The 26,005-nt window shown below is 34.0% G+C and overlaps 1 protein-coding gene across 1 annotated transcript in view; it reads left to right on the forward strand.

The window, feature by feature from the left end:
* ZDHHC17 (zinc finger DHHC-type palmitoyltransferase 17) overlaps positions 1-24,558 on the forward strand; it is an 89,585-nt gene extending 65,027 nt beyond the window's left edge. Inside the window, exons 9-17 of the mRNA XM_047065789.1 lie at positions 1,352-1,494; positions 2,836-2,936; positions 11,181-11,305; positions 12,389-12,451; positions 15,609-15,702; positions 16,578-16,661; positions 17,907-18,064; positions 18,754-18,848; positions 21,656-24,558. Coding sequence (XP_046921745.1) covers positions 1,352-1,494; positions 2,836-2,936; positions 11,181-11,305; positions 12,389-12,451; positions 15,609-15,702; positions 16,578-16,661; positions 17,907-18,064; positions 18,754-18,848; positions 21,656-21,794 — 1,002 coding nt within the window. The 3' untranslated portion in view covers positions 21,795-24,558. The remainder of the gene's footprint in view (positions 1-1,351; positions 1,495-2,835; positions 2,937-11,180; positions 11,306-12,388; positions 12,452-15,608; positions 15,703-16,577; positions 16,662-17,906; positions 18,065-18,753; positions 18,849-21,655) is intronic.
* The last annotated feature ends 1,447 nt before the right edge of the window (positions 24,559-26,005 follow it).

Here is a 26,005-nt window from a genome sequence, read left to right on the forward strand (position 1 = left end):
AGTTACAGATAATTTTAGAAAATACTTCTTTAAATAACACATCTACTTTCTCTGCCACCAACACCCACCCACACTTAACCATACACCCTGTCCTCCCTAGTTATAAATATTCCCTAATGTCTTTTTTTTTTTTTTTTTTTGAGAGAGAGTGAAAGTGTGAATGGGGAAGGGGATAGAAGGAGAGAGAGAATCTTAAGCAGGCTCCACATGCAGCATGGAGTCTGACACAGGGCTAGATCCCACGACCTTGGGATCATGACCTGAGCCGGTATCAAGAGTCAGACGCTCAACCGACTAAGCCACCCAGGCACCCCTTCTCTAATGTCCTCATATAAAATCCATCTGTGTTAGAGATGAAATAACAAATCAGAAGGGTTATTTTACTACAGCATAAAATTAAAACTCTGAAGTTAAGTTTGTTATTCAAGCTAAAATTGCACACACTATTTAGAAAATGAATTACAGTGGCTAAATTGGGAAAGATATGGCCATTTATTTATATGAAAAAGTATTTATTTCATTAGAGGCCAACAGTATAAATAGGGTGCTACAAAAAATGTAATATCTTAGCTTTCAAAAAGGTAAATAGTGAGGAAAGTAATGTTTGTACTTTGACCTTTATTAAATCACAGCTGGAATATCTTAAATTGTTTCGTCACTTATGGTTACTCCAGAGACTTGATAGCTGCCTATCAACTGTGATATGTGTTACAAGGAAATAGGTTTTATACTTAGAAGTAGGGACTTTGTAGCAATTAGACTAGTACAAAAATGAAATGGTACAAAACCTCCAAAGTATTAAGTGCTCTGCTTTGATCTGTGTTCAGGGGCACATACTCTTCCTTCTATGGACTCTGGGACTCTGTAGACTGATTTTGTTTTCTATTTCATTTTAAGGTTTTTCATTTTTAGGTCATTGAAAGTATCTTCTTCAGGCTAAGCATCGGCAGGATTCTTTATCTGCTGTAGCTCTTAGAACATCAAGTTATTCTAGTTGGTCTTATCTCTAGTTATCAGTGGCCTGTTAATGGGGTGGTGTCATCAAGAACTGTTTTCTAGTTTATCCACGTATTGGCAAGCAGCAAATACTGCTGTCTTCTATTATCTGATATCTAGACCCACTCCTATAATTTATACTCTCATTTTCCACAATTTTAACTGCTTTTAAATTGTCTATAGAAGACTGAGACTAGCATCTTGAATAGTGCCTGCGCATAGTAAACATATTTGAATGAATGAATTTCACTTTCTGATGCATGTTTCCATGAAGATAACAGTGATTCACATTCAGATAACCTGAAACATGCAAACTTTCTGACTAATTGTTTTGGTTTTTTTTTTTTCTGTGCAGGAATTTCGGCAGAAAGTAATGCTAGGAACTCCTTTCCTAGTTATTTGGCTGGTTGGGTTTATAGCAGACCTAAATATTGATTCTTGGCTCATTAAAGGGCTAATGTATGGTGGCGTTTGGGCTACAGTACAATTTCTTTCAAAGTAAGTGTGTTGTTTTTAGCTATGTTTTTATCTGTACATGAAAAGATATAATTTGGACGCTGCTTTGTAAAATTAATGTTTTGTATGTTTAGAATACTACCTTTATGTAATATATTTCATCTTAATTTAGTGTTAAAGAATTTTGGCAGATTTATATCTGAAATCTTTTAAATTTTTAATGTTGAAATGTTGAAATTCTAGAGGTATATTCAATGACAAACTCTAACATATAATTTTTAAGTCTAAGATACAATTTAAAAACATTTCAGTAGAAGTAGATTGAGTTTGTTGACCTCTAACTGATATACATATTGCTTATTTCTAGGTAATTATAGCTTTAGCTTACCTTTTCATAGGAGTTATATTTTCTTTGGTCATAAGCAATATGCAAGAAGGAGGTTTGATTTTAGTAGTAAGGTACAGTCTGAGCATATGAAGTACGCTCAGCCTTTTTATTTTCTCCTCCCTCTTTTTTCTTTAAAACATTGTGATCTTTCCCTTTTTTTTCTCCTTAGATCTCATTTTCTAAAATTGCCTATTCAGCAAAGCTAGGCAGTTGTCTATGATCTAGAACTTCCTACCTAATCTCCATTCCTTTAGTACTTTGTTTTCACCTGAATTTCCAACAAAAAAGAAAAAAAGTTCTGAAAATAATTCACATAGAGTATGTTAACTCTCAGGAATAGGCTTAATTCTAGGTAATTAATCTCGTTTTAGTGTTTCTGGGGGCTCCAAGGGGTCCTATAAATAGGAAGACTTCACACATAGCCTACATGGATAGTTGATCCTGCCTATGTTTAATAAAATTCATTAATACTTTTCCCAAATTCTAAATTCTGTAAATAATGACCTTCAAATCCATCAAATTGGCCAGTTCATTCTTTTTGAAAAGCTGTACTAAAAGCTTAATAGGAGTGTGTAGGTAAGGAGAAATAATGAAACAGAAAAACTTGAGGATTGCTTTGTACTCATTTGTCAAAATTATAATATGTCTTTGATGAATAATATGCTAAATGATAGAGTTACTAACTATACTGAAGTGAATTATTGACTTAAGAGAATAGAAGTAGACTGAAATTCTGAGGCTGAAAAATATCTAGAATAGAATATAATTCTGTTGGTAAATTAGGATCCTCAGAATCTTGCTCACTCATTCAGCTGTAAACTCATTTATTATTGATTACCATGAAAAATGGTCTTGGTATTTAAGCATTCTGGATGTCTGGATTTTGGTTAAACCAGAGTTTACTATGTGGAACATGTGTAATTTTCATTTAAATAAATAATTCCTTTTTACAAGGAAATCTAGAGCTCAAATTTTATAAAACTTGTGTTTTGCAGATCCTTTTTTGATCATTCAATGCATAGTGCATTGCCTCTTGGAATATATTTGGCAACCAAATTTTGGATGTATGTAACATGGTTCTTCTGGTTTTGGAATGATATCCTTTGGTTATAAAGGTCTTATCTAAAGCAAATGTTGTTATTTAAACAAGTGTTTTATAATAATTTAACATTTGGGACTGAACTATCCATGATTTGTTGCAGTAGAACAATATTTCTAGAAAAATAACGTGTGAACCAATGTAAATATTGCTCTTAAATGTTTCATATTTAATAGATTGCTTTTGACAGCCGCTTTTAATAACAATATCAGAAATAATAATAGTAGCTACTATTTAGTATTTGAGTGTTTAAAGGGTATTTTCTTAAATACTTTGTACTCGTTTAGTACACATTCTATATGTTAATATTGTTATCTCCATTTTATACATGAGAAAATTTAGGCTTAAATAGGTTAAGCTGTTATCCTTGCCCAAGGCTACACAGCTAGTCTCTGGTAAGGCTGGGATAGAAACACATACTTGTCTGCTTCTATAACACCTATTCAAAACCTTTTTACTAAACTGTGATTTTCGTGTTTTAGTACCAGACTATGTACTCTAAATATTTTCTTAATATCACAACTTTTTATTTTGTTGTGGAGGATAACAGTTAATTTCCTTTTGCTTTATGAAAAAGCACGCAGTGCTGTTATCTTCAAATATTTGCTAATTATTTCAATGTAGTATACTTTTACAAAAGTAATATAATCTGAAATTGTAAATGTGTGTGTGCATGTGTGTGTATCAAAGAAATAAGGACAGGGTCACCTTTTGATATTTTTACATAGAAAAAGCTCAATCAGTAAGACAGTCTGTTTTATTAAAATAAAGGCACATGTTTCACAAATGTCTACTAAAATCATTTTTTAAAACATTACTATAAAAATATATAAAGTAGATTTTAAGTAACATGCAGTTTTTGGTGACTTATAGCTATTCTGAACGATTTTAATTACTATCTAGTTTCACTTCACAGTCGTGCATGTTATAACATTGTGTTCTTTTTGTTGTCTGTGTTTTAAACAAAAACAAAATACTGAAAAAAAAATGCTTATTTTGAGACTGAGGCACAGTCTTACGTTTTTACAGCGTTATGTGATTACTTTCAGAAAGTGGAGTGCTTTTTAAATATTTTTTTAGCATAAGTATCTTTTGAAATGTTGCCATGTGACAGTTTTCACTAGCTCATTCTGCATTGTACTAAACTTTGACATAAACATTATTTAAGGATTTATTAACCATTAGAATTATGTTATTGAAACATTTAGTATAAGTAAAATAGATCTTCTTATTTTCATTACCTCATCTATTTTAAATTTATAAAAAGCACTGACCTCTGAAATGACTTTAGTATTCCAGACATACTTTCTAACTTTGTTTCCTAAATTGGCCAGTAAATTTTACATCCCGAAAAAAGTCAGATTGACATTTCAGAATAATTTTAGACTGTTGCTGTTCTCTTAATCTGTTGTGCATATAAGTGGAGAAAAGCTGGAAAATTAGTAAATTATAAATATTGAAAACTTCATGCCAGAGAGTTTTATGTAGTCTGATTTGAGTTTTTTGTTCCTTTTTTGGAGACAATAAATAGCTATGCAAGTTTCTAAGCTAGGGAGTTGAGAATGTGAGAGGTAGATTTTGAGAGGAAGGTCAGCACAATCAAATCTATTTAACTTGTTCTATTTGAATAATTGTGTCTTTAGAACAGATTGGCATATAGTTCATTTTTTAGGTGCACTGAACAAATTGCATATCTTTTTCAAATAAAAATTATAGTATGAAAATACCAAGTTTCATACTTGTCTGCACAGGAGTGATGATCATAGTACTGTCTCACAGAAGTCTTGAGCATGAATGTAATAAAGCTTAGGATACCTGACATGTAACAAATGTAAATAAGTATGTGTTATTATCTTCTGCATGACTTTTTGGATCATTGTGTCTGTCTACATCAGTTTTAACTGTGCATTTATGGTTTCTTTTATTCAGATGTTTGTATATGTGTATATGCTACTCATGGAATGTAGAATGAAATCACAAATAACTTTAAATTCTGATTATAAAAAATTGTTTTGTACTTATCTATGTTATAAAAGAACCATATCTCTAGACCTTATATGATATTAGAGCTATATTTTTTTGTTTTTAAGTATTAAACTTCTGAGACCAGAGATAGGAACTCAAGAAACCTATAGGAAGGAAACAGAAAGAACCCAGAATAATTTATAATGGAAGCACAAGGGGTGTTAGACAGGAAAGAGTCATGAGGTTCATGATATAAAATAATGATTAAGATATAGAGTTAAAATAGCAGCTGTTATCAGGGACTGCCTCTCTTTTTGACCTCAGCCTCTCTGTTGTTGCTTGTACCACTTTCCTCATGCAACTCATGACTGCGTATGTAATTAAAACTGATTAGACTAGTTGTGGAAAATAAGAATTACAGTCAATTTTTATTATTTGTGGTAATTATGTTCTATAAAGTTGCTGCAAACACTGAATTAGCAAATACTAAACCTATTGCTCCTGGAGAAGAAGAAAATGTCAGGCTCTAGTCACATTTTTGTCCATCAGTCAGTACATAACCTTGGTTTTATGTGTTCTGTTTCAGTACCAAATTTAAGACTTATCGTTGATTGATTAACATCGGACTCACAGCCAGCCGCAGTATAACCCATGCCTGAACAAAGCTTATATCTGATATTTTCTCTGTAAGGCACATCACAGCCCTCATGTGTTTAGGAACGTGAGATAACACCTCAGCACTTCACTAGGAGGCCATTTTAAACAGTAAAATCACCAACAAAAAACACAAAAAGGCAAAAGTGTGGCACAGAATAGACCTTTCAACTCAGCTGGCATTACGTGCATAGGGAGATACATATTTTTTGCTACTTTGCACATACCCATGATGACTAAAAAGTACCGTGAATATTGATTTTAGGGTTACAAATAAATTTGATAGGAAGTAGGCATGAGGATCAACTGTATAAACTTTAGTTTCTCATACCCAACTTAAGTGTTATTGTGGTGATAATGAATTTTATATTGATATAAACTATTCTTACAAGTGAGTTCTTAGTGTTTTCTATTATTCATTAAATAATTATCATCTCAGGGTCGCCTGGGTGGCTCAGTCGATTAAGCATCAGACTTCAGCTCAGATCATGATCTCACGGATCGTGAGTTCGAGCCCCATGTCGGTCTCTATGCTGACAGCTCAGAGCCTGGATCCTGCTTCAGATTCTGTGTCTCCGTTTCTCTCTGCCCCTCCCCCACTCACACTCTGTCTCTCTCTCAAAAATAAACATTAAAAAAATAGTAATTATCATCTCCTATGTACCTTATATTTATTCAGCGCTTTTTGGTTTATAGTTCTTTCAGATCTATTATGTGACCTGGTTCTCAGAGCAATTCTTTGAGATTAGAAAAACCACACAAATCCTAATCCTGTTTTCCAGCTGATGGAAGGAACCCTTGAGGTTCAGAGAAGTTGTATGTCTTGCTCAAAGTCATATGGATAGGTTATCAAGAGTCTAGTATAGCACCCACCTTTTTGATGTGATAACAGTGTATCTTCAAATGTGAACATAATTTTAAGTTTTTAAACCTTGCTGGAAAGCAACATGTAGAAAGAGCTTTAAACATATCCTTAACTGGGGTACCTGGGTGGCTCAGTTGAGTGTTCAGCTCTTGATTTCGGCCCAGTTTATGATCTCATGGTCCTGAGATCAAGGCCCTTGTCAGGCTCTGTGCTAGGCTTGGAGCATGCTTGAGATTCTCTCTCTCTCTCCACCCCCTCAGTCCCCCTCCTCCGGCCCGCCCCCCCCCCCCACTTCATGTGCATGCTCATGCTCTCTCTCTCTCTCTCTCTCTCTCTCTTTCTCTCTCTCTTTCCCCCTCCCTCCCTCCCTCCCTCCTTCCCTCCCTCTCTCCCTCTCTCTGTCTCTCTCTCTCTCTCTCTCCAAACAAAAAACCCTTAAACATTCATAAGTAAATCATAAGAGACAAGATCAAAAATGTATTTACAAAGCTGTTTATCATAGTACTAATAGGAAAAAAAAATGGAAACAACCTGAGTATCCATCCTGAATGGGAAATAGTTTTTATCAATTAGCTATGTATAGTATGGGATAAAATCGCCATTAACAATGCTTTTCTAAGACTTGATGTGGGCTTATACTTAGGATGTAATAAGTGAAAAAATATATTAAATTATATTTACAGAGTGATTCTAATTTTAAAATGTGTAAAGGATAAGAGTTGAAAAGTGAGTACATGTAATGTTAACAGTTGTTATCTCTGTGTTAGATTCATGACTGATTTTATTTTGTTTCTTGTCCTTTTATTTGAAAATGTTGTTCATTGACCATTTTTCTCTTAAAATCAGACAACTCCGAAATTCAGTCATAGCCAGTACAATCAGTTGTTTATTGTGTTGGCACCACTTGTGAAATATTGATGATAGGTTATTAGAAATTTTATGTCTAAAAATAAATTAGTTTTCAGTCAGATTTTAAGCATAAACTGAAGATAGATACGAAGCTCTTCTGGAACTGGGATGACTACATATATAAAAATGAAGACATTGAAGAATTCTTGTTTTCACCATCCTCTCCTATGCATTTTTCTCTTAAGCATTTTTTCCTGTAGTTTACTGTTAGAGGACTTCTTTAGTTTTTTTGTGTGTATCTTTTCTAGTTTACTTGTAATATTGTCTAAGCTTTTTAATGCCTGTCTTCAGGTATCCAATCACCACCAATGGTGAATTCTGACAATATTACTATAAATATTCTTGTATATCATTTGTGTGTGTGTGTGTGTGTGTGTGCGCGCGCGCGCACGCGTGTGCATGCAGGTGTCTCTGAAGTTATTTTTTTTTTTAATTTTTTTTTTTCCAACGTTTATTTATTTTTAAGACAGAGAGAGACAGAGCATGAACGGGGGAGGGGCAGAGAGAGAGGGAGACACAGAATCGGAAACAGGCTCCAGGCTCTGAGCCATCAGCCCAGAGCCTGACGCGGGGCTCGAACTCCCGGACCGCGAGATCGTGACCTGGCTGAAGTCGGACGCTTAACCGACTGTGCCACCCAGGCGCCCCATCTCTGAAGTTATTAAAGATAATCTCTAATTTATTTCTTAATTCGTATGTATTTGACTACTCTGTATAATGAATGATGTGAGGGGAGCGTGTGTGTGTCTTCCTTTCTGCTTATTCGGGAACTCATTGCTCCAACATACCCTTTCCTCACTCAGTTGCAGTATCAACCTTGATATTTATCAGTTTTTCTCTACTCTGTTCAGTTTATTGATCTCTTGTGCCAGTACTGTATTATCTTACTACTATATCTTTCCTTCCTTCCTTCCTTCCTTCCTTCCTTCCTTCCTTCCTTCCTTCCTTTTTCCTCTCTTTCTCTCCTTTTCTTCCTTCATTCCCCCCTCCCTCCTTCCCTCTCTTCCCTTTCTTCCTTCCAATACACGCAGTTATATCGGTTTTAGGTGTACAATAATCGTGATTAAGCAATTCTATACGTTACTCAGTGCTCACCATTGTAAGTGTATTCTTGATCCCCTTCTCCTGTTTCACCCCCTCCCACCACCTCCCCACTAAAGCTTTTTTCTTAAATCATGATATCTGTTAGGCCAAGTTTCCCAGCGTTTTTGTTTCTCAGGAATGTTTTAGTTTTTTGGCCCTTTGTGCTTCTGATTAAATTTTTTAGGATTAGCTGTTTAAGTTCTGTGAAAAGCCTAATGCAATTTTGATTGAAATTCTATTTAAGCTATAGAATAATTTAAAGAAAAGTGAATTCTTTTGATGTTTAGATCTTTGCCATTACAAAGTAACATAGACTGGCTAGCTTAAACAACAGAAATTAATTTCCTCACACTTCTGTATCAGGATGCCAGCATGATTATATTCAGGTGAGGATGCTCTTCCTGTCTTACAGGTAGGCACCTCCTCCCTATGTCCCATAGAGCAGGGGGAGAGAGTGAGGTTTCTTTCTTCCTTTTAAATCTTACATAGCTTCAGTCCTATTAGATTAGGGTCGCACCCTTAGTAACTTGTTTAATTACCTCCTAGAGACCCTATTTCCAGAAACAGTTGCATTAGAGGCTAGGGCTTCATATGAACTTGGGGGGTAGGGGGAGCGGGGGGGGGGGGGACATGATTCAGTCCATAGCAGAGGGCCAGGGTGGGACTAATGGGAATTCTGCCTTTTTATTCTTATCCACATGTTCCATACCACTTAATACAAATTAAGAACAACCCCAAACAGCTTGCCTCACCAGAGTTGTTGTCTTTTCTTGACCTCAGGTTGAACTTTATGGTATAGTGTGGCATTTCCCCTTTTTGAAGCTGTCTCTGGTATTTTGTAGATAGTTGATTAATTTGATTTGCTGTTTTTATTTTATTTTGTTGGGTATTATGGTAAATCAGAGCTGCAGTTCACAGCAGGCATCAAAGTAACATCCAAGTGGATTAAAGAGTTAAATGTAAAACAGTATTCCATAAACATTTAAATGACAATATTGACGACACGTACTTCTTTTTTTAATTAGAAGACTAAATGTAAAAGCAAAAGTACAAGTTAAGTCAAATAGAGCTTCTTTTACTTCTAAAATTGACAACTTTTTTCTTTGATGAAAATGTGGTAGTCAAGCAATATATATTGTTAGCGTGATTATAAATTGGTATATCTTTCTGGAAATAATCTGACAGTATAAAGAATATACATCAAGCCTTAAATATGTTCATACCCAAAGATATTGTCTCCATAATATTTAAGGGCCTAGGATATTCTGCTGAGTGCTTTGGAGAAGCAGAATAGCACAGGTAAAAAGAGCCCAGATTTTAATATTTCCTCCACCTCTAATTTACTCTGCAGCTTTGGACTGTTTAGTTAACCTCTGCCTCAGGTTTGTCACCTGTTAACGTGGGGATAACTGTAGTATATATCGTAGTTTTCATGCAGATTAAATGGCAGATAGTCAATTAATAAGTGTTATTTGTTTTACTAGTGTTCATAAAACACCATGGTCTCAATTTTGATTAAAAATGCAGAATACCGAATATAAAAGGAATTATCTCTGGATTGTGGAGGTATTTTTGCCTTTATACTTTTTAGTGTGTTTTTTTTTTTCTTTTAATCAGGAAAAAAAAAAGTTGTTTTTATCCTTTACAAAGAACAACCAGGCCATTTGTGGAGAGTTTGTAAATTTTTGTTTTTAAGTTTAAAAATTAACTGGTGTGACCTATTATTAAAGCTAAGTTCAAACTACCATTTGAAGATATCTAATCTCCACACTTTTAAAGACCAAGCAAAGAAATTGTTTAAGTTCATCTGATATTTAATTCTTGAATATCCCTTTCAAAACTGTAGACATTTATTGAGCTGCTGTTTAGCCCCCTCACAAATTTAGTCCAGGCTGTAAGAAGCTGAGCTATTTAGTTACATTTAGCACCTTTTGAAATTGTTATAGTGAATAAAGGTCCTGCTCCTGAATAGTACCAGACTTCGTATTCTTTGCATATACATTTACCCAGCTTTATTCTCGAGATTCTTAGTTGTTGATACTTGTGCCAACATAAAATCTTGAAAATGGTATTTGAGTATTTCAGATATTTGTGTCTCAGAAAATTGTTGCTCTAGCAACATTATTTTTCTTAGTGTTATTTAAAATAGTTTTTGATTCCTCATTTATATTTATAAAGGTTAGTACATTTCTTACATTTTCATTAGGTAGAAAAATGTGAACATGGAAACTTCTGTTTTAAGAAAGTTTCTAAATAGTTTTCTAAAATTAAGGTCAATTTGTGTTCAAAAAAGCAATGGAAAGAATTTAAAAGCAGCCTTTTAAATGCATGGGTGTGATATCTTAAGTAGTAGATATATAAAGATTTTAATGCAAAGAGATAAAGCAATATATTAATATAACTTTGAAGATGAGAATTCCCTTCATTTTTGATCAAAAGGAGTAATGGTCATTTAAAAATAATGATTCACTGAATTTTTAATGCATCACTGACTTTTTTAAAGGGTCAGATAAGCCAATCCTACATGACTTAAAGTTTATAAAGAAATCACATTTTTACTTTTTCCATTCAGTTATGAACATAACTTAAAAGTATATTTATTTTGATGTAATAATAGATAAATCAGCTTGTATTTTTTTTTATTGGTAGGTGTTTTGTGTGTGTGTGCGTGCATGTGAGCATGTATGGTAAAATTTTACAGATTATAAGTTTACCTATAATAGTAATTCATTTATCATTGCTTTAGATTCCTTAACTTTAGTCACATCTCAATTTTTTATTTATCCATCTTCCATTCCTTGCCAATAGTGTTGCACTTTTCTACAATTTTGGAAAATCTTGGAAATCAGATCCAGGGATTATTAAAGCTACAGAAGAACAAAAGAAAAAGGTAGCAAGATAGAATCTAACTAGTCACATGTGTTTGTGAAATTATCAGTATTTATACCAGTTATTAGAGTACAAAGAAAGAAACTGTCTTTTAGAACATAAAAAAGAAGTTTCAAACCAGAGATTGTGCGTAATTATTGCTCACCCTCGGTACTCCTGAATGCCTGTCCTTACACTTCCATGACATTTTTAAATTTCATGTTTCTGTCCTTTATAAGAATTGTGATTGCTTTGAGGGATGAGTACAATATTTTAAACATCTCTGTAAACCCTCAGCAAATAATAATGAATTCAGTAAATGTTTGTTAAATGTGTAACTGGAAGACCAAAAAAGTGGTTGATAGTGCACATATTTTGTTTTAATAATATTTTTATACACCACACACACACATTATATATGCATGTATATATGTGTGTGTGTGTATATCTATATCTATATCTAATCCACAGCACCTCTCACCTAAAGCTCAGGTACTTAGGAAACCAAATTGACAGTCTGAAGGTGTCACATAAGAAAATTAGACTGGAGGCAGTTAAATTATCTTAAGGGCTATTTTATCCAGTCTCTGAAAACAAAACAAATCCTAATGAATTATTTCTGTCTATGAAAGACTAGAGCACTAGCAAGTTCCTAGGGACTAATCCCCCCTTCTCTAGGCTGCAGAGAGGTTGCTACCCTTATATTTAGTTTTCTTTAGACATTACTGCTAATTGATTTGCTAGGTTTTCTTAGTCATAATCCAGTTCTGAAGATTTCAGTTCTTTATTGAACTTAAGTTTATTTTCATGTCTTAGTCATCACAGCCTATATAGTCCTGTTCTTAGGGTAGGTAACTTAGTTGTATTCTCAGGGGAGTATCCCCCTAAGTTTAGAGTTGTTTTCATATATCCAAGAAATGAAATTCCTGTGTTCACATTACAATGAAATAGCAGAAGTAAATGAATGAAAGATTTTATTATTTTGAACTGAAAACATTGGTTAATTAAAAATGAACATCATGTTTAGTGATTCATATTGATGGCACTATATAGTTGGTGAACATTGTTCAGTTTGAATAAAATATATATATTTTTTAATTCACAGACAATAGTTGAACTTGCAGAGACAGGAAGTCTGGACCTCAGTATATTCTGCAGTACCTGTTTGGTAGTATTTTTTTTTTTCTTTATTCTTTCCTTTCTCTTCCCATGGCAGTGGCATAGCATAGAAGGGGTGGGGAACAAGGAGAACAGTTTCTTCTGCTGAGCACATTTCAGGCCCTCCACATTCCCCAACAAGTGCCTTTTAGACCGTAGTACAAGAAGAAAGATGGTAAAAAGATGTCTCCTCCCAATCTGCTTATTCACCCTGGTGGTAGACCTGGACTATACTTCTGATTCGAGGTGCCATTCATTCATATTCATCCTTAATCTCTTTTTCTTTCTTAATATGTAACTCAACAAAGAAACTAAGCAATAAAGTACTAACAAGGTTTACTATGATTCTCTAATATTGTTTTCCCAGGTATTTTTAAGAAAAAATTTATTCTATTTAAAGGTCACAGTGGGAAAATCCGTTAGATAACTTTTAAGACAACAAGGCCTATAAAATGGTTCCGTTTCAGTAGTTCTCTCTTTGTAGTAGAGTGTTTTTGCAGCTTTGAGCACTGTTTTGTCATTGATATTAAAAGTTGTCATCTTGGGGCGCCTGGGTGGCGCAGTCGGTTAAGCGTCCGACTTCAGCCAGGTCACGATCTCGCGGTCCGTGAGTTCGAGCCCCGCGTCAGGCTCTGGGCTGATGGCTCAGAGCCTGGAGCCTGTTTCCGGTTCTGTGTCTCCCTCTCTCTCTGCCCCTCCCCCGTTCATGCTCTGTCTCTCTCTGTCCCAAAAATAAATAAACGCTGAAGAAAAAAAAATTAAAAAAAAAAAAAAAAAAGTTGTCATCTTAAACCAGGTCATAAAGAAAGATATAAATGAAACTAAATAGTATTTATTTGTGGAATCAGGTATAGTAATACTGACATTGTTTATTTTCATAGACATCCCAGATTTCTATAGCATAATACTGTTTTGTGTTTTAATTATTTTCTTAATATTTATGATTAGTTCTTGTGAAAAATCTATAGACTGCCACAGTGGTTAAACCGTGTTTTCCTTTGTAAAAATAGAAATAATCCCTAAATCATACCTGAAACTAAATGCTCTTTTATACTTTTAAGATATACATTACAACTGAACTAATGTCTTAACATGTGAATAATAACAAGAGAATTGACATAATTCAGGATTATGGAGTGGGTCTTTGAATGGAGCTGTAACTCTACAGATCCTTTAAGTTGTTTCACCTAACATTCTTTGACCAAACAGTTATGATTTTCAGTATTCAGAATGTATACTGCTTTACTTTTGGTAACAACTTTAGGGTGCTGACTAGATTCTCTTGCACTTTCAATCATTCTTTTTATAAAAAGGTTTTTGTTCCTATGCTTTACAATGGTTAATTTACAGAATTGGCACCTTAATGTTCAGAACATTTTTATATTCCGCTGTTCTTTGGAAATACTATTTTGTTCTACAAAGCCAAGAATGAATTGACTGATATGTTTGCCATATGGCAAACAGATTCTTTATAGAGTCACTCAGTATATTTCATTGTTAAATAAATATCTGATGGCAAGAACAAGACTATTTTATTATCATAGTATAAATGTTTTGTTATATGTTGTGTTATTGTAAGCTGTGTACTTCTGGATAGATAATTCAAACTGACAGAGGTAGCTGTCATAATATCGGTGTCCTTCACTTTGATGAATAGACAAGTCCCTAAGAAGACATATATAAATCAGAATTTCCTAAAAATGAATTAATTACTCTGTAAGTGAACTGAGGAGCCTATCATGTTTAGGAACCTTGTGTCAGTGTTTGTTCAGAATTCATTGACAAGTATTGCCCAAAGGGGAAATGTAGCTGAGGGTTGGAGGTGGGGGTAGAGTTTGTTTAATACATCCTTCTTCTTTCTCCTAAATAGCTTTAATTTCATATCTGTGGTAAAGAATAAGTGGCGCTTTTTTTTAAGGGTTCACAGATCACTTTAGTACATGTAAGGACCACATAGTCCACCTATGCTTTTTTCCTAGTACCTCAGAATGGTATCTAACCTATTGCAAACTAGTAGAGAAATGGCAGTGGTTTTTTTGAAACACCAGTAAAGGATATTATAGATTTTGTTTCTGGCATGGGTTGATAACTAGCTCTTGTCACGTATCCAGCATTAGGTCTGGGTAGCCCTACGGAGGTCACTAATGAGTTCTTTTAGTCACTTGACTGATTCAGAGTAATATAGAGAAACTTTTCGCAATACTTAAAATAGTATGGCATCATAAACATGAATTTTTTTATTACTTGTCAAGAGCTGAATAATGTATTTTATGTTTTTGCAAGTAATAGGGACTACCTAAACTTGTTAAGCATGGTGTACTTTCTCAGATGGGTCATGCAGTTCAGCAGAAAAGATGCTGTACCTTAATCTCCGAGATCTCAGGAGCCACTGAAAGAGAAAGATATGTACACTTATTGCTTTTTGCTAGATTTGTTAACTTTGGGAAGACATTTTATTAATGACTTTGAATTTTATTTTTAAAAAAATTTTAAACATTTATTTATTTTTGAGAGAAAGAAACAGAGCATGAGTGGGAGAGGGGCAGAGAAAGAGGGACACAGAATTGGAAGCAGGCTCCAGGCTCTGAGTTGTCAGCACAGAGCCGGATGCGGGGCTTGAACTCATGGATCATGAGATCATGACCTGAGCTGAAGTTCGACACCCAACTGACTGAGCCACCCAGGCACCCCTAATGACTTTGAATTTTAAGAGGTTCTTTTATTCACTTCGAACTTGACCTTCCTTTTACTAAGGAACGATTTCCTTTTATTAAACAAGAACCAGTATCATGACCATTAATCACAATAAATTTTCATTTGGAAGCCTGGAGAGTGATTTTTTTTAATCAGAAATGTGAGGGATGTGAATTAAATATAGTACCATTCATTACAATAGCAAATAGGTCTGTGATTCTTAATTACTTTTGTAAAGTTATGGTTCTGCCCCATTCTTAGGAGTTTATATTCCACACTAGCCCTATCCTGTCTTTTCTTTGTTGTTGCAGTTGAAATTCCATTGAAGAAAACAATAGTGGTTTTTGTTTTATTTTGTTCCTTTGGAAATAGAGTTTTGTTTTCTTCTTAATTGTATTTTGAGAAAATAAATGTTCAGCTTTCCTTTCTTTGGTATAATGCCTTTCATAATCTTTTAACATGCTTGTTAACAGATACGGAAACCAGTGAGGTCCAAACACTGTGGTGTATGCAACCGCTGTATAGCAAAATTCGATCATCATTGCCCATGGGTGGGTAACTGTGTAGGTAAGTTTTATTAATGATTTCTAGGTATGTTGTTCATTTAAGTTATTCTAGGTAACTAATGAATTACAGTATTAAATTAGATGTTAGAAACTTCATTCCTACACCTTACTACCGCCCCATTCCTCCCAGTTATCTTCTGGTTGATAAAACAGCAATTCAGCTGTGACAAAGTTATAAAACCAGTGTCTAGGAATGATTGATATTTCTCTATCAGTTCTTTCTGGTGCCGCCTCTTTCCTGTTTTCTTTATTGGGTAATAGTGAAATCGATAAGGAGGCAGAATAGTATTGTGTTTTAGTTAAGCTGAAGAAAGTAAGGCAACAAAAATATCTGGAAGGATGTTGTGTACAGAAGCAGAGAGGGATGACCGATGGAATTCTGTATACCTCAGTACTCAAGAATGGTGTGGTCCAAGGAGGTGAACTAAGTGGTCTGAGAGATAACCCTAAGGATTTTATGAGGTGACAGCAGGGAAACATTACAGAGATTGCATAACCGTTGAGAAGAAGCCTTTAAAAAGTTGGATTATAAGGTTTATACAAATAAAGATAAAATAGAGTTATTTTAAACCTCACAAAACAAAATACATTAAAACTCAGAATTGAGATTCATTTGGCTCGTTGGGACTCTTGACTTCAGAATGAATGTCATTGCAGTCCTTATATCTTTGCGTGTAGTTACAAGCATTCTTATTTTAAGACTTTTATTAAAACATTTATTTTCCTGAGGAGCATTTAATCAAGCAGGTAATGTATGTGTTTATTGTCCAAATTGTATCACACCTTTCATGGCATTTGTCCATCCCCATCCCCAAAAGGTGTATTTCTAGTTGTTTTTTCTTAGCTGAAAAAAATTGCTTCTGTGTTGTTCTTTAGGTGCAGGCAACCATAGATACTTTATGGGCTACCTATTCTTCTTGCTTTTTATGATCTGCTGGATGATTTATGGTTGTATTTCTTGTGAGTACAATTAGCTTTTTACCTTCTTAAGACAATTGTATACTTTTGCGTATTACCATGTTAGCAAAATATAATGGTGATAAGTCTTTTAACTAAAAATTAACGGCTTTGGACACCTTACTGCACTGAAGCATAAGGAAAAAACAGATATAGAACTATAAACATACTCAACATATAGCATAAGCAACAGAATTATAGTTAATTCTGAAAAACATGTTAGCCTAATAGGCTTTGCAAAGCTTCTGGGTAAAATACATCAACATTTTTCACATCACGTGCTTGCCTTACTCTAGTAGCTTACAGATTTTGTGACTGTGCTAGTTGCTCTTCCTTACCAGACAGTTGGGAAAGTATAGTGAACTTCACACAGAACTTGAAATATTTTGAAAAGTAAGGTGTAATTATTGCCTACTGGAGAATATTAAAAGTTACTCTTTTAAGAATAAATTGCCATTCACTGATCATATGGGTATAGAGGAAATGATGTTTTTGTTTTGTTTTGTTTTTTACATTGAGAACATGGTTTGAGAAGGGTTTAAATGAAGATGTTAGTTGCTATGCTTCAGGGCTTGGTGGTACTTACCATAATATATATTATAGCCTGGCTTAAAAATAGGACTTGGAAGGATGATTTCCTAGTCCTCTTCTCCCACAGATATTAAGAATAATGTCTGTTATTGCCCTGATGAAAAAGGAGGCTACTTCCTCAAATAGAGATTAATGGAGAGAAATATTTGATAAAAGATCTTGACCTAACTTCTGGCCCAACACACTAGAGAGAGAATACGGCCTAAAGCAGCAGTAGTTTTTATGGCAGCAGCTCTCAAAGAGGAGACTTTTGTTTTGGAAAAAGCCCCTCTCACGGAGGTGATCTCATTGTATTTATTATATGTTCCCCCCCAAAAAATTTTTTTTACTTATATGCATGTCACCTTATCTCTGTATAAAGATGTTAATCATTATATGTAGGCAATGCCAATCAAATAAAAACTATACTATTTAAGTACAGTAGTTTTTTTGTTTTTTAAGATTGCTGCTTTGTCCATTTCTATCTTTGCTCTGATTTTTTCACTGATGTAGAAAGGGATTATTTAGAAGTATAAAAGTATAAACAATTTGTATCGAAAGTTATTGGTTAAATCTAGACTTTTGGATCATGTTTTCTAAGTGGTGCCTCTTGCAGTTGTCTTCGTGAGGTGGTTGGATGATTACTGAGTAAATGTGAAACTTCTGTTCTCATTTTAGACTGGGGACTCCACTGTGAGACCACTTACACCAAGGATGGATTTTGGACATATATTACTCAAATTGCTACATGTTCACCTTGGATGTTTTGGATGTTTCTGAACAGTATTTTTCATTTCATGTGGGTGGCTGTATTACTCATGTGTCAGATGTACCAGGTATGTGCAAGTACATGGCTGCTTCTTTAGTGTGCTGACAACTCTTAAAACTCCATTCCTTGTTGAAAGATAATAATGCATTCTGTTTCCAACCAATCCAGCTTTTCAAGGATTAAAATTTTCCACTTAGTTTCCTTCCTCTTCCTTTACTCTTTACTTTTCCTTTCTAGCTCCCACTCTCCCTCCTCCTCTCCTTATAGTATGAATTTTTTTATATTATGAATTTTCAATACTACTTGTGACAAAATGTGTTTCTGTTGTTCCTGATTCAGCTATATCCATTTGGATATAGGTATGAGTTCAGATCGATGATGCCATTAGTTTTGTGTTTATTCATAATGTTTTATTACCTACAAATATCAGTATTTATTCAAGAGTCTTTTTTTAAATTAAGGATTTTTTTGAAAGCTCTTTTTTAAAGGGGCTCATGGAGAGGTGGTCTGTGTACATAGTGTCCATCTCTCCCCAAGCCCAATGCCAAATAACCTGTGCTTTAAACATTTTTCCTGTTTAACTGGCTACTTTTCACCAGAGTCAAAGTGATACCATGTAAACAAGCTTGATAATCTCCTAATGGAAAAACAGAAACAAATTTCACCACTTTTTCCCCCTTGAGAATTAACTTCTTTTACATTAAAACTTATTTTCCATCAGAGGGAGTTAATGGTTTGCTTTCTCTTACGTCCTAGATATCATGTTTAGGTATCACTACAAATGAAAGAATGAATGCCAGAAGATATAAGCACTTTAAAGTCACAACAACATCTATTGAAAGCCCATTCAAGTACGTACATGTTTATAAATTTAATATTTTATTTTGGCATATAAAATTCCTTACTAACCAAACTTAGCAAATATCTAGTGAATACATCAAAGAGAAATATTTTTTTTAGGTATGTCAATAGGATATGAAACAGGGAATTTTTCTTTTGGTTAGCAATATGTAAAATACCTTAGAAATCCTACTGAATTCTAAGATTTCTGCCAGATATAGCATTGGTTAGTTTACCATAACTTTAGAATTCATCACATTAACTGCATGTGAATTTGTAACATTTTTTTTCTTATTTGCACAATTCTAACTCTATTGATCTACTAACATTTGGTATAAACAGAAATCTTTATACATTAACATTCAGCTTTAACATTGCCATAAGTTTTTACAAGTTTTCACTGATAAATGAATGTATCCAGAGAATTGAAATATGATTTTTAAAATATAATCAATTGAAATTTGTATATAGGGAAATTTTCTAGACTCTAGGGCAGCTGCTTTTCAGTGTGAATTATTTTATTTGTCCTTTGAATGACAGAAAAATTTCCATAGACATAGTTTTATTTTATATTTCCTTTTTTTAATTGAGGTGTAATATATAACATTTCAAATGTACAACATAATGATATTTGTGTATCTTGAAAAATGACCAACACCGTAAGTCTAGCTAACATTTGTCACCATACATAGTTACAGAATTTTTTTTCTTGTGATAAGAACTTTTTAAGATGTGTCTTGGCAACTTTCAAATATGGAACATAGAACTACTAACTGTAGTCACAATGCTGTGCATTATATCCCCATGACTTATTAATTTTATAACTAAGTGTGTACCTTTTGACTCCTCTCACTTATTTTGCCCACACCACACCTGCAGCCCTCTGAGAATCACCAGTCTATTCCTTGTGAGCTTGGTATTGTTTGTTTAGATTCCATATATAAGTGAGATTATATGGTTTCTGTCTTTATCTTTCTAATTAATTTCACTTAGTCTGAAGCCCTCAAAGTCCATTCATGTTGTCACAAATGGCAAGATTTCCTTATTTTTTATGGCTGAATAATATTGCACGCGTGCGTGTGTGTTGTATGTACATACACATACCACATTTTCTTCATTCATCCATCAGTGAACACTTACGTTGTTTCTATGTCATGACTGTTGTAAATAATGCTGCAGTGAACTTGAGGGTACATATATCTTTTCAAATTAGTGGGGTTTTTTTTGTTAGTTTCTTGTTTTTTGTTTTTTGAGGTGTTTTGTTTTTTTTTTTTTCCCAAATACTCAGAATTGGAATTGCTGGATCATATGGTAGTTCTAGCTTTAGTTTTTTTGAGGACTCTACTGTTTTCCTAGTAGCTGCAACAATTTAACCTTCCCACCAATAGTGCATAAGACATCCCTATTCTCCACATACTCACCAAACTTGTTAGTTCTTGTCTTTTTGATACTAGCCATCCTAGCAGATGTGAAGTGCTATCTCATTGTGATTTTGATTTGCATTTCTTTGAAGATTAGTGAGCATCTTTTCATGTATCTGTTCGTCATCTCTGTGTTTTTGGAAAAATGTCTGTTCAGATCTTCTGCCCGTTTTCTAATTGAATTGTTTTTTTCTTTTGAGTTGTATGAGTTCTCTTTGCTCTTGAGTTGTAGGAGTTTTTTATATATTTTGGATATTAATCCCTTATTGTATATGATCTGCACATACTTTTTCCCATTCAGTAGGTTGCCTTCTCATTTTGTCGAGGGTTTCTTTTCTTGTACAGAAGCTTTCTACTTTGATGTAGTCTCACTTGTTTACTTTGCTTTGGTTTATATTAAAAAATTCATTGCCAAGATCCATGTCAAGGAGCTGACCACCTATGTTTTCTTCTAGCAATTCTGTGGTTTCATATCTTGCATTTAAGCCTTTAATCCAGTTTGAATTAATTTTTGTGTGCGGCATAATATAATGGACCTGTTTCATTCTTTTGTGTGTAGCTGTCCAGTTTTCCCAACATCATTTATTGAAGAGACTATGCTGTTCAGTAGTTCAGATATATAGCTCAAATAGTTCAATATATAGTTCAAATATATATGTATATATTTAATTTTACATTTAGTTTGATGCTGAAAAGTAGTAGTTTCCTAATTATATGAAGTATTTAAAACTTTTGATTTTTACTCAAGCTACTTGGCCTTCAGTTTTTTGTGATGCTATTAATTATTGCATGCTTCTGGAAAGCATACAAACCGTTAAATGAAAGCAAAAATAAGGGAGTTGGGTAGTTTTGAGAATTCTCCCATAGGCACGATTATTATCTAAAATGGAAAACTGTGACTGCTTTTCCAGAGGTATTCTTCAAGTCCTAAAATTCCCTGAACTTACCCTTGACATTTCTTTTCTTAAATTGTTACTTTTAGGTACATTGCCAGATTCATGCTGTTTGTAATCATTTTGCCTTTTACTTTCTCAATTTTGGATAGAGTTTGTCTCCTTGCCAAAGAGCTGCCCATCAAGGAAGAGTTTTATAAAAAAAAAATTACATAGGACACAGGAATGAAAGAAATGCAGATTTGAATAACTTTAAAATATAATTGTGTAACCCATTAAATTAACAAAAGAGAGAAGAAAAATCAGTGTTGGCAGAACTATGAAGAAACATTAATGCATATATATTTGGTAGAGTTATAAACAAACAGGTTCTTTCTGGAAAGTAACCTGAGTTTTTAAGTTTAGAAAAATATATATTTAACACCAAAATTAAATTAAACTCATATATCAAATTATTGTACTAATAGGCTTTTTCTTTTTCTTTTTGTTGGGGGGATATTTTAGCCATGGATGTGTAAGGAACATTATAGACTTCTTTGAATTTCGATGCTGTGGCCTCTTTCGTCCTGTTATCGTGGACTGGACCAGGCAGTATACAATAGAATATGACCAAATATCAGGATCTGGGTACCAGCTCGTGTAGCAACATCTTTATCCTATGAAGCATATTGCTGAGTGGTGCCTGAAAATTGTGTCTGTCCGTGTCTCTCTCACACTCGAATCCACATTTTTGAACAATAGCATGCTATACGTAGGGCTAACAGTGGATTTTACAGTCTTTTTTTCAACACTTTATTAACAAAAGTAAACATGGACAGAGCACACTGCCACTTCTGGGAAGAATAAAGATCATAAAAAGGAATTTTAATGGTTCGTAATGTGGGAATTCACAACATACTCAACTTTTTGGTTTTGTTCTCATAACATTTTTCACGAAGAAAGAGTGAACTTATTCTGAACTTATTCTGTTGATAGACATGGTATACTGATCAGAAATGTTCAATTCTAGCTAAAACTAAATTTATGTTTTATGGCTAAATTTTATGATGCACTCTACTATGACTATTGCATTTAATTCCAGGAGAATGGTCTCAAATTGATTCAGACTAGTATTATGTACATTTTAGAATGTACATGTAAATACTGTGATCAAAATCATGTGGTTTTATTAGGGATCTACTGTAATGTGTCTTCAAGGGCACGAGAAAATAATGTTCACAAGAATATGTGCTAACACTATTTTATTGCCATCAGCTGTTGCAATGCTGATATATTTCTAGTTCAGTGAAATAATTTGTAGTAACCTTGCTCTGAGGTTTTATGGTCTGATTAATAAAGCACTTGCATGAGTATAGTAAGTCATGTTATTTTGTTCAAACTTAAAAGCCCTACTAAGTGCATGATACACCTCATAGAATACTAGCACATACTATCCAGTAAAGCATAAATTAGAATTTAATTTGATGTGCAAACAGTCCAATTTTTAAGAGTTGAGGTAATTTCAAAGCAGAACAAATAAGTTCATGCAAAATTCTCAGTAATAGAGATAAATGGATATACTTCTAGAATTCTGAGCTGCGAAATAAATTGTAAACAAAATAATGGAGTTTAGCTAAAAATGGAGCATGATCTCTGTACATATAGCACATGTGAATAAAAGAAAAGCTAATGGTATATTCTGGTTTTTAAAAAATGACCTATCAGAAAGAATTTAATCCTCAAGATTATTTCAATTTCCCCAATATTGAATGTTTTGAGGTTTGTTAATGCTGTCTGAAACCATTTCAGAAAGATCTTCTTTGTTAAATGTGATGCACTGATCAATTTTTGTTGCAGCATTTCCATACTCTCACGGTGAACTATTAGTCACTGCTTCCATAAATATTGTTTACAGAGTGAGACTTGGTTTAGTCCTCTTAAGTGCTGTAGCAAACTGTGGTTCGAGCAACCTGTGGGAAACCTGTGAGAGGGAATGGGCTTGGGGGAGGGTGGGGAAAGGGTGGTCAGACTGATGACAGATCCTAGACCAGTGTAAAGATTGTGTATCTGTATATAAATAATTTATCAAATAGTTTTCTCTTTGTGTCTGTATGTGTTAGTGTATTCAAAGCTGCTCATTTCATTTTATCCAACCAAAAAGAAAAGGGAGATAACCTAATGAGCTTCTAGTGATGTTCAATATTGCTGTTAATAGGCATTATACCCTGCAAGTTCCACTGCATGTCTGAAGCTTGGTAAAATTAGTATTCTCTGTAAAATGCAGATTACAGGTATTAAAGCAATCTAGTGGTATACCCGCCCCTTGCCTTAGTAAGAGGAGCAGTGAAAATGTATATAGTTGATGTTCAGTATTTCCAAGTACCATTTTTATATAGTAGTTTCTTTGACCATAAGTCACACATCAGAAAGATTACCTTTAGTGTATTTGAGTGTTTTAATATTAGAAAATTGGCATACGTACTTTATTTTTGAAAAGGGAAAAGATGGGTGTGGGGTGGCAATAGCATTGTGCCATTTTGTCATAGAATGTAAAAAATTGGTTAACTTTACAAATGTCTCTGCTAGTTTTGACTACTAATTGGGGGAAATTTTAGATAATTTTTAAATTCAAAGTTATTTATAAAAGGCTAGAATTTGTTTTAATTTTTTGTATTTTGAGCCACTTCACGTGAAGACTCGGTTGCAATTTTTATTGGATACATTTTTATTAACAGTCGAATATAATGGTGGTATTCTCAAGAGTTTGGATAAGAGTGTTGTTACCATGTTCTTTCTTTGTGGTACAATATTCTTTTCAGTGCAAAAGAGATGTCTTTCAGTTCAATAGAAAAGATACTCTAGATACAGAAGTACGTGGAAAATACTAGCAATGTTAATGCTTTCGTACTAACCATCTCGCAGTGCCGGTAAGATCTATAGTTTAGAGATGGTCAGGTGGTCAGATAGCCAGGAGCCAGCTATGCAGCAGTGTACTGTACCGTCCGTTTACTTACTTTATAAGTCGTGTGTGTGGAACCAGCTTAACCCAGTTCTAAAGTTGTGTATGAAGGAGACCCTTTGGGGAATAGTTCATATCAGCTTAATTGGATACTTATAGCAAATAGGAACTTACTTCTCAGCCCGGAACATGAATTACTTCTTTGGAGTTTTTTTCCTTCACATTTTTGTTCCCAGGAATTTATTTGAAATATTAATAGGCATAAAGCAGTATCATTATACTTAAGCTATGGATATTTTTATTTTATATTTTCTTTATTTATAACTGTGCCAAGTATTATTTTGCTACTTACCGTGTTACTCTGTGGAAAGAAAAACCTGTAAAGTGTTTAATAAATTAGCTCTCCTTACATAAATTAAATCTGTTAAAATTTTGTAAAATATTAATCAGAATAAATATTGACTCTTAAGCGTGTGTTTGTTTGTTATTTCGTTCAGTTCACTTCAAGAAATTGACGAGACACTGGGTAGTGGTAACCTATTATATTGAAAAGATTATTATGTATATTTGTATCTGGAACCACTAGGATTCAAGTGGGAGGACTAGAAATTAGCAAAAGTAAAAGGTGGTGGTAGTATTTTAAAAAACTCTAATCCCATGTCTATGTATATGTATGTAATTAATACTTTTTAAGTAAAAGGAAACTTTTCTTTAAGAATTTTGGATTCCATAGAGTAATTAGGATCCTCAAGGACTGTATGAATCTCCAAGTTTTAAATCTAAGTATTATCTAGAGACACTGTGGTAAAATTTTGGAAAAGGAAACCTACCAAACATTGATCTCAGTCACTTGAAAAGCTATGCATCATAACTTCTTTTTTGGGGAATTTAAAAAGGAGAAATTGTGAAGGTGCCTTTTCCTGCATGTGCATGTCCACATGATTGTTTATGGGTTGAGAACCCAGTGGTATTAAGTGTTTTCAGACTGGAATAATTAATACTCATTTCATAATTATTTTATGATGTTTAAAGTAATGCTTCCAGAGCTGTGTAGAGCTCAAGGAACAATATTTTGAACAAGTATAAAAATAAAGCAAATTCTGCAACAAGCCATTAATTTTCATTCCGGGTATATTTCTCCCCTTCATTGTTGACTTACATGGATCTCCCAGCCCTTCCCAAGATTGGTAGGTTGTACCAAGATAAGGATACCAGATTCTAAGAGTTTATAGAGATAACTGGAAACAAGTGGTATCTATCAGGACAAGAAATCTTAGCTTCTTGTCAAAAAGTAAATCTTCAGTTTCATAAAGTTGTTGGTATTAAGAGTTACTTATTAAATATCTTTTTGTGACTTTACAAAATGGAAAGTCTGTAATTCCAAGTGGGATATTCAGAATGTTCCTTTATCGGGGTCAGCTAAGTCACAAACTCCAGGAAACCAGATGTGCCTTTTAGAAAACTTTTTGCCTTTGGAGTATGAATTTTTTGCTTGGATAAATTTTACCTGAACATCTGTCATCAGACATTTACTTCGATTGAACAATACGTTTTAAATTTTTTTTTTTTCAACGTTTATTTATTTTTGGGACAGAGAGAGGCAGAGCATGAACGGGGGAGGGGCAGAGAGAGAGGGAGACACAGAATCGGAAACAGGCTCCAGGCTCTGAGCCATCAGCCCAGAGCCCGACGCGGGGCTCGAACTCACGGACCGCGAGATCGTGACCTGGCTGAAGTCGGACGCTTAACCGACTGCGCCACCTAGGCGCCCCTGAACAATACGTTTTAATAGCAGTGTTTCTAGTACTCCAAAAGAGGGACTGTTTCCATTCAAAGCATCAGAAAGCCTCATTGTTGCTGGCTTGCATCTGTAGGTTTACAGTTTTCATCAAATTTGGAAATTTTCAGTTATTATG

This window comes from Lynx rufus, unplaced genomic scaffold (assembly GCF_022079265.1).
Source record: "Lynx rufus isolate CCGP_SWC_20201006 ecotype Redwood Valley unplaced genomic scaffold, mLynRuf1.p SCAF_7, whole genome shotgun sequence".
Taxonomy (NCBI): domain Eukaryota; kingdom Metazoa; phylum Chordata; class Mammalia; order Carnivora; family Felidae; genus Lynx; species Lynx rufus.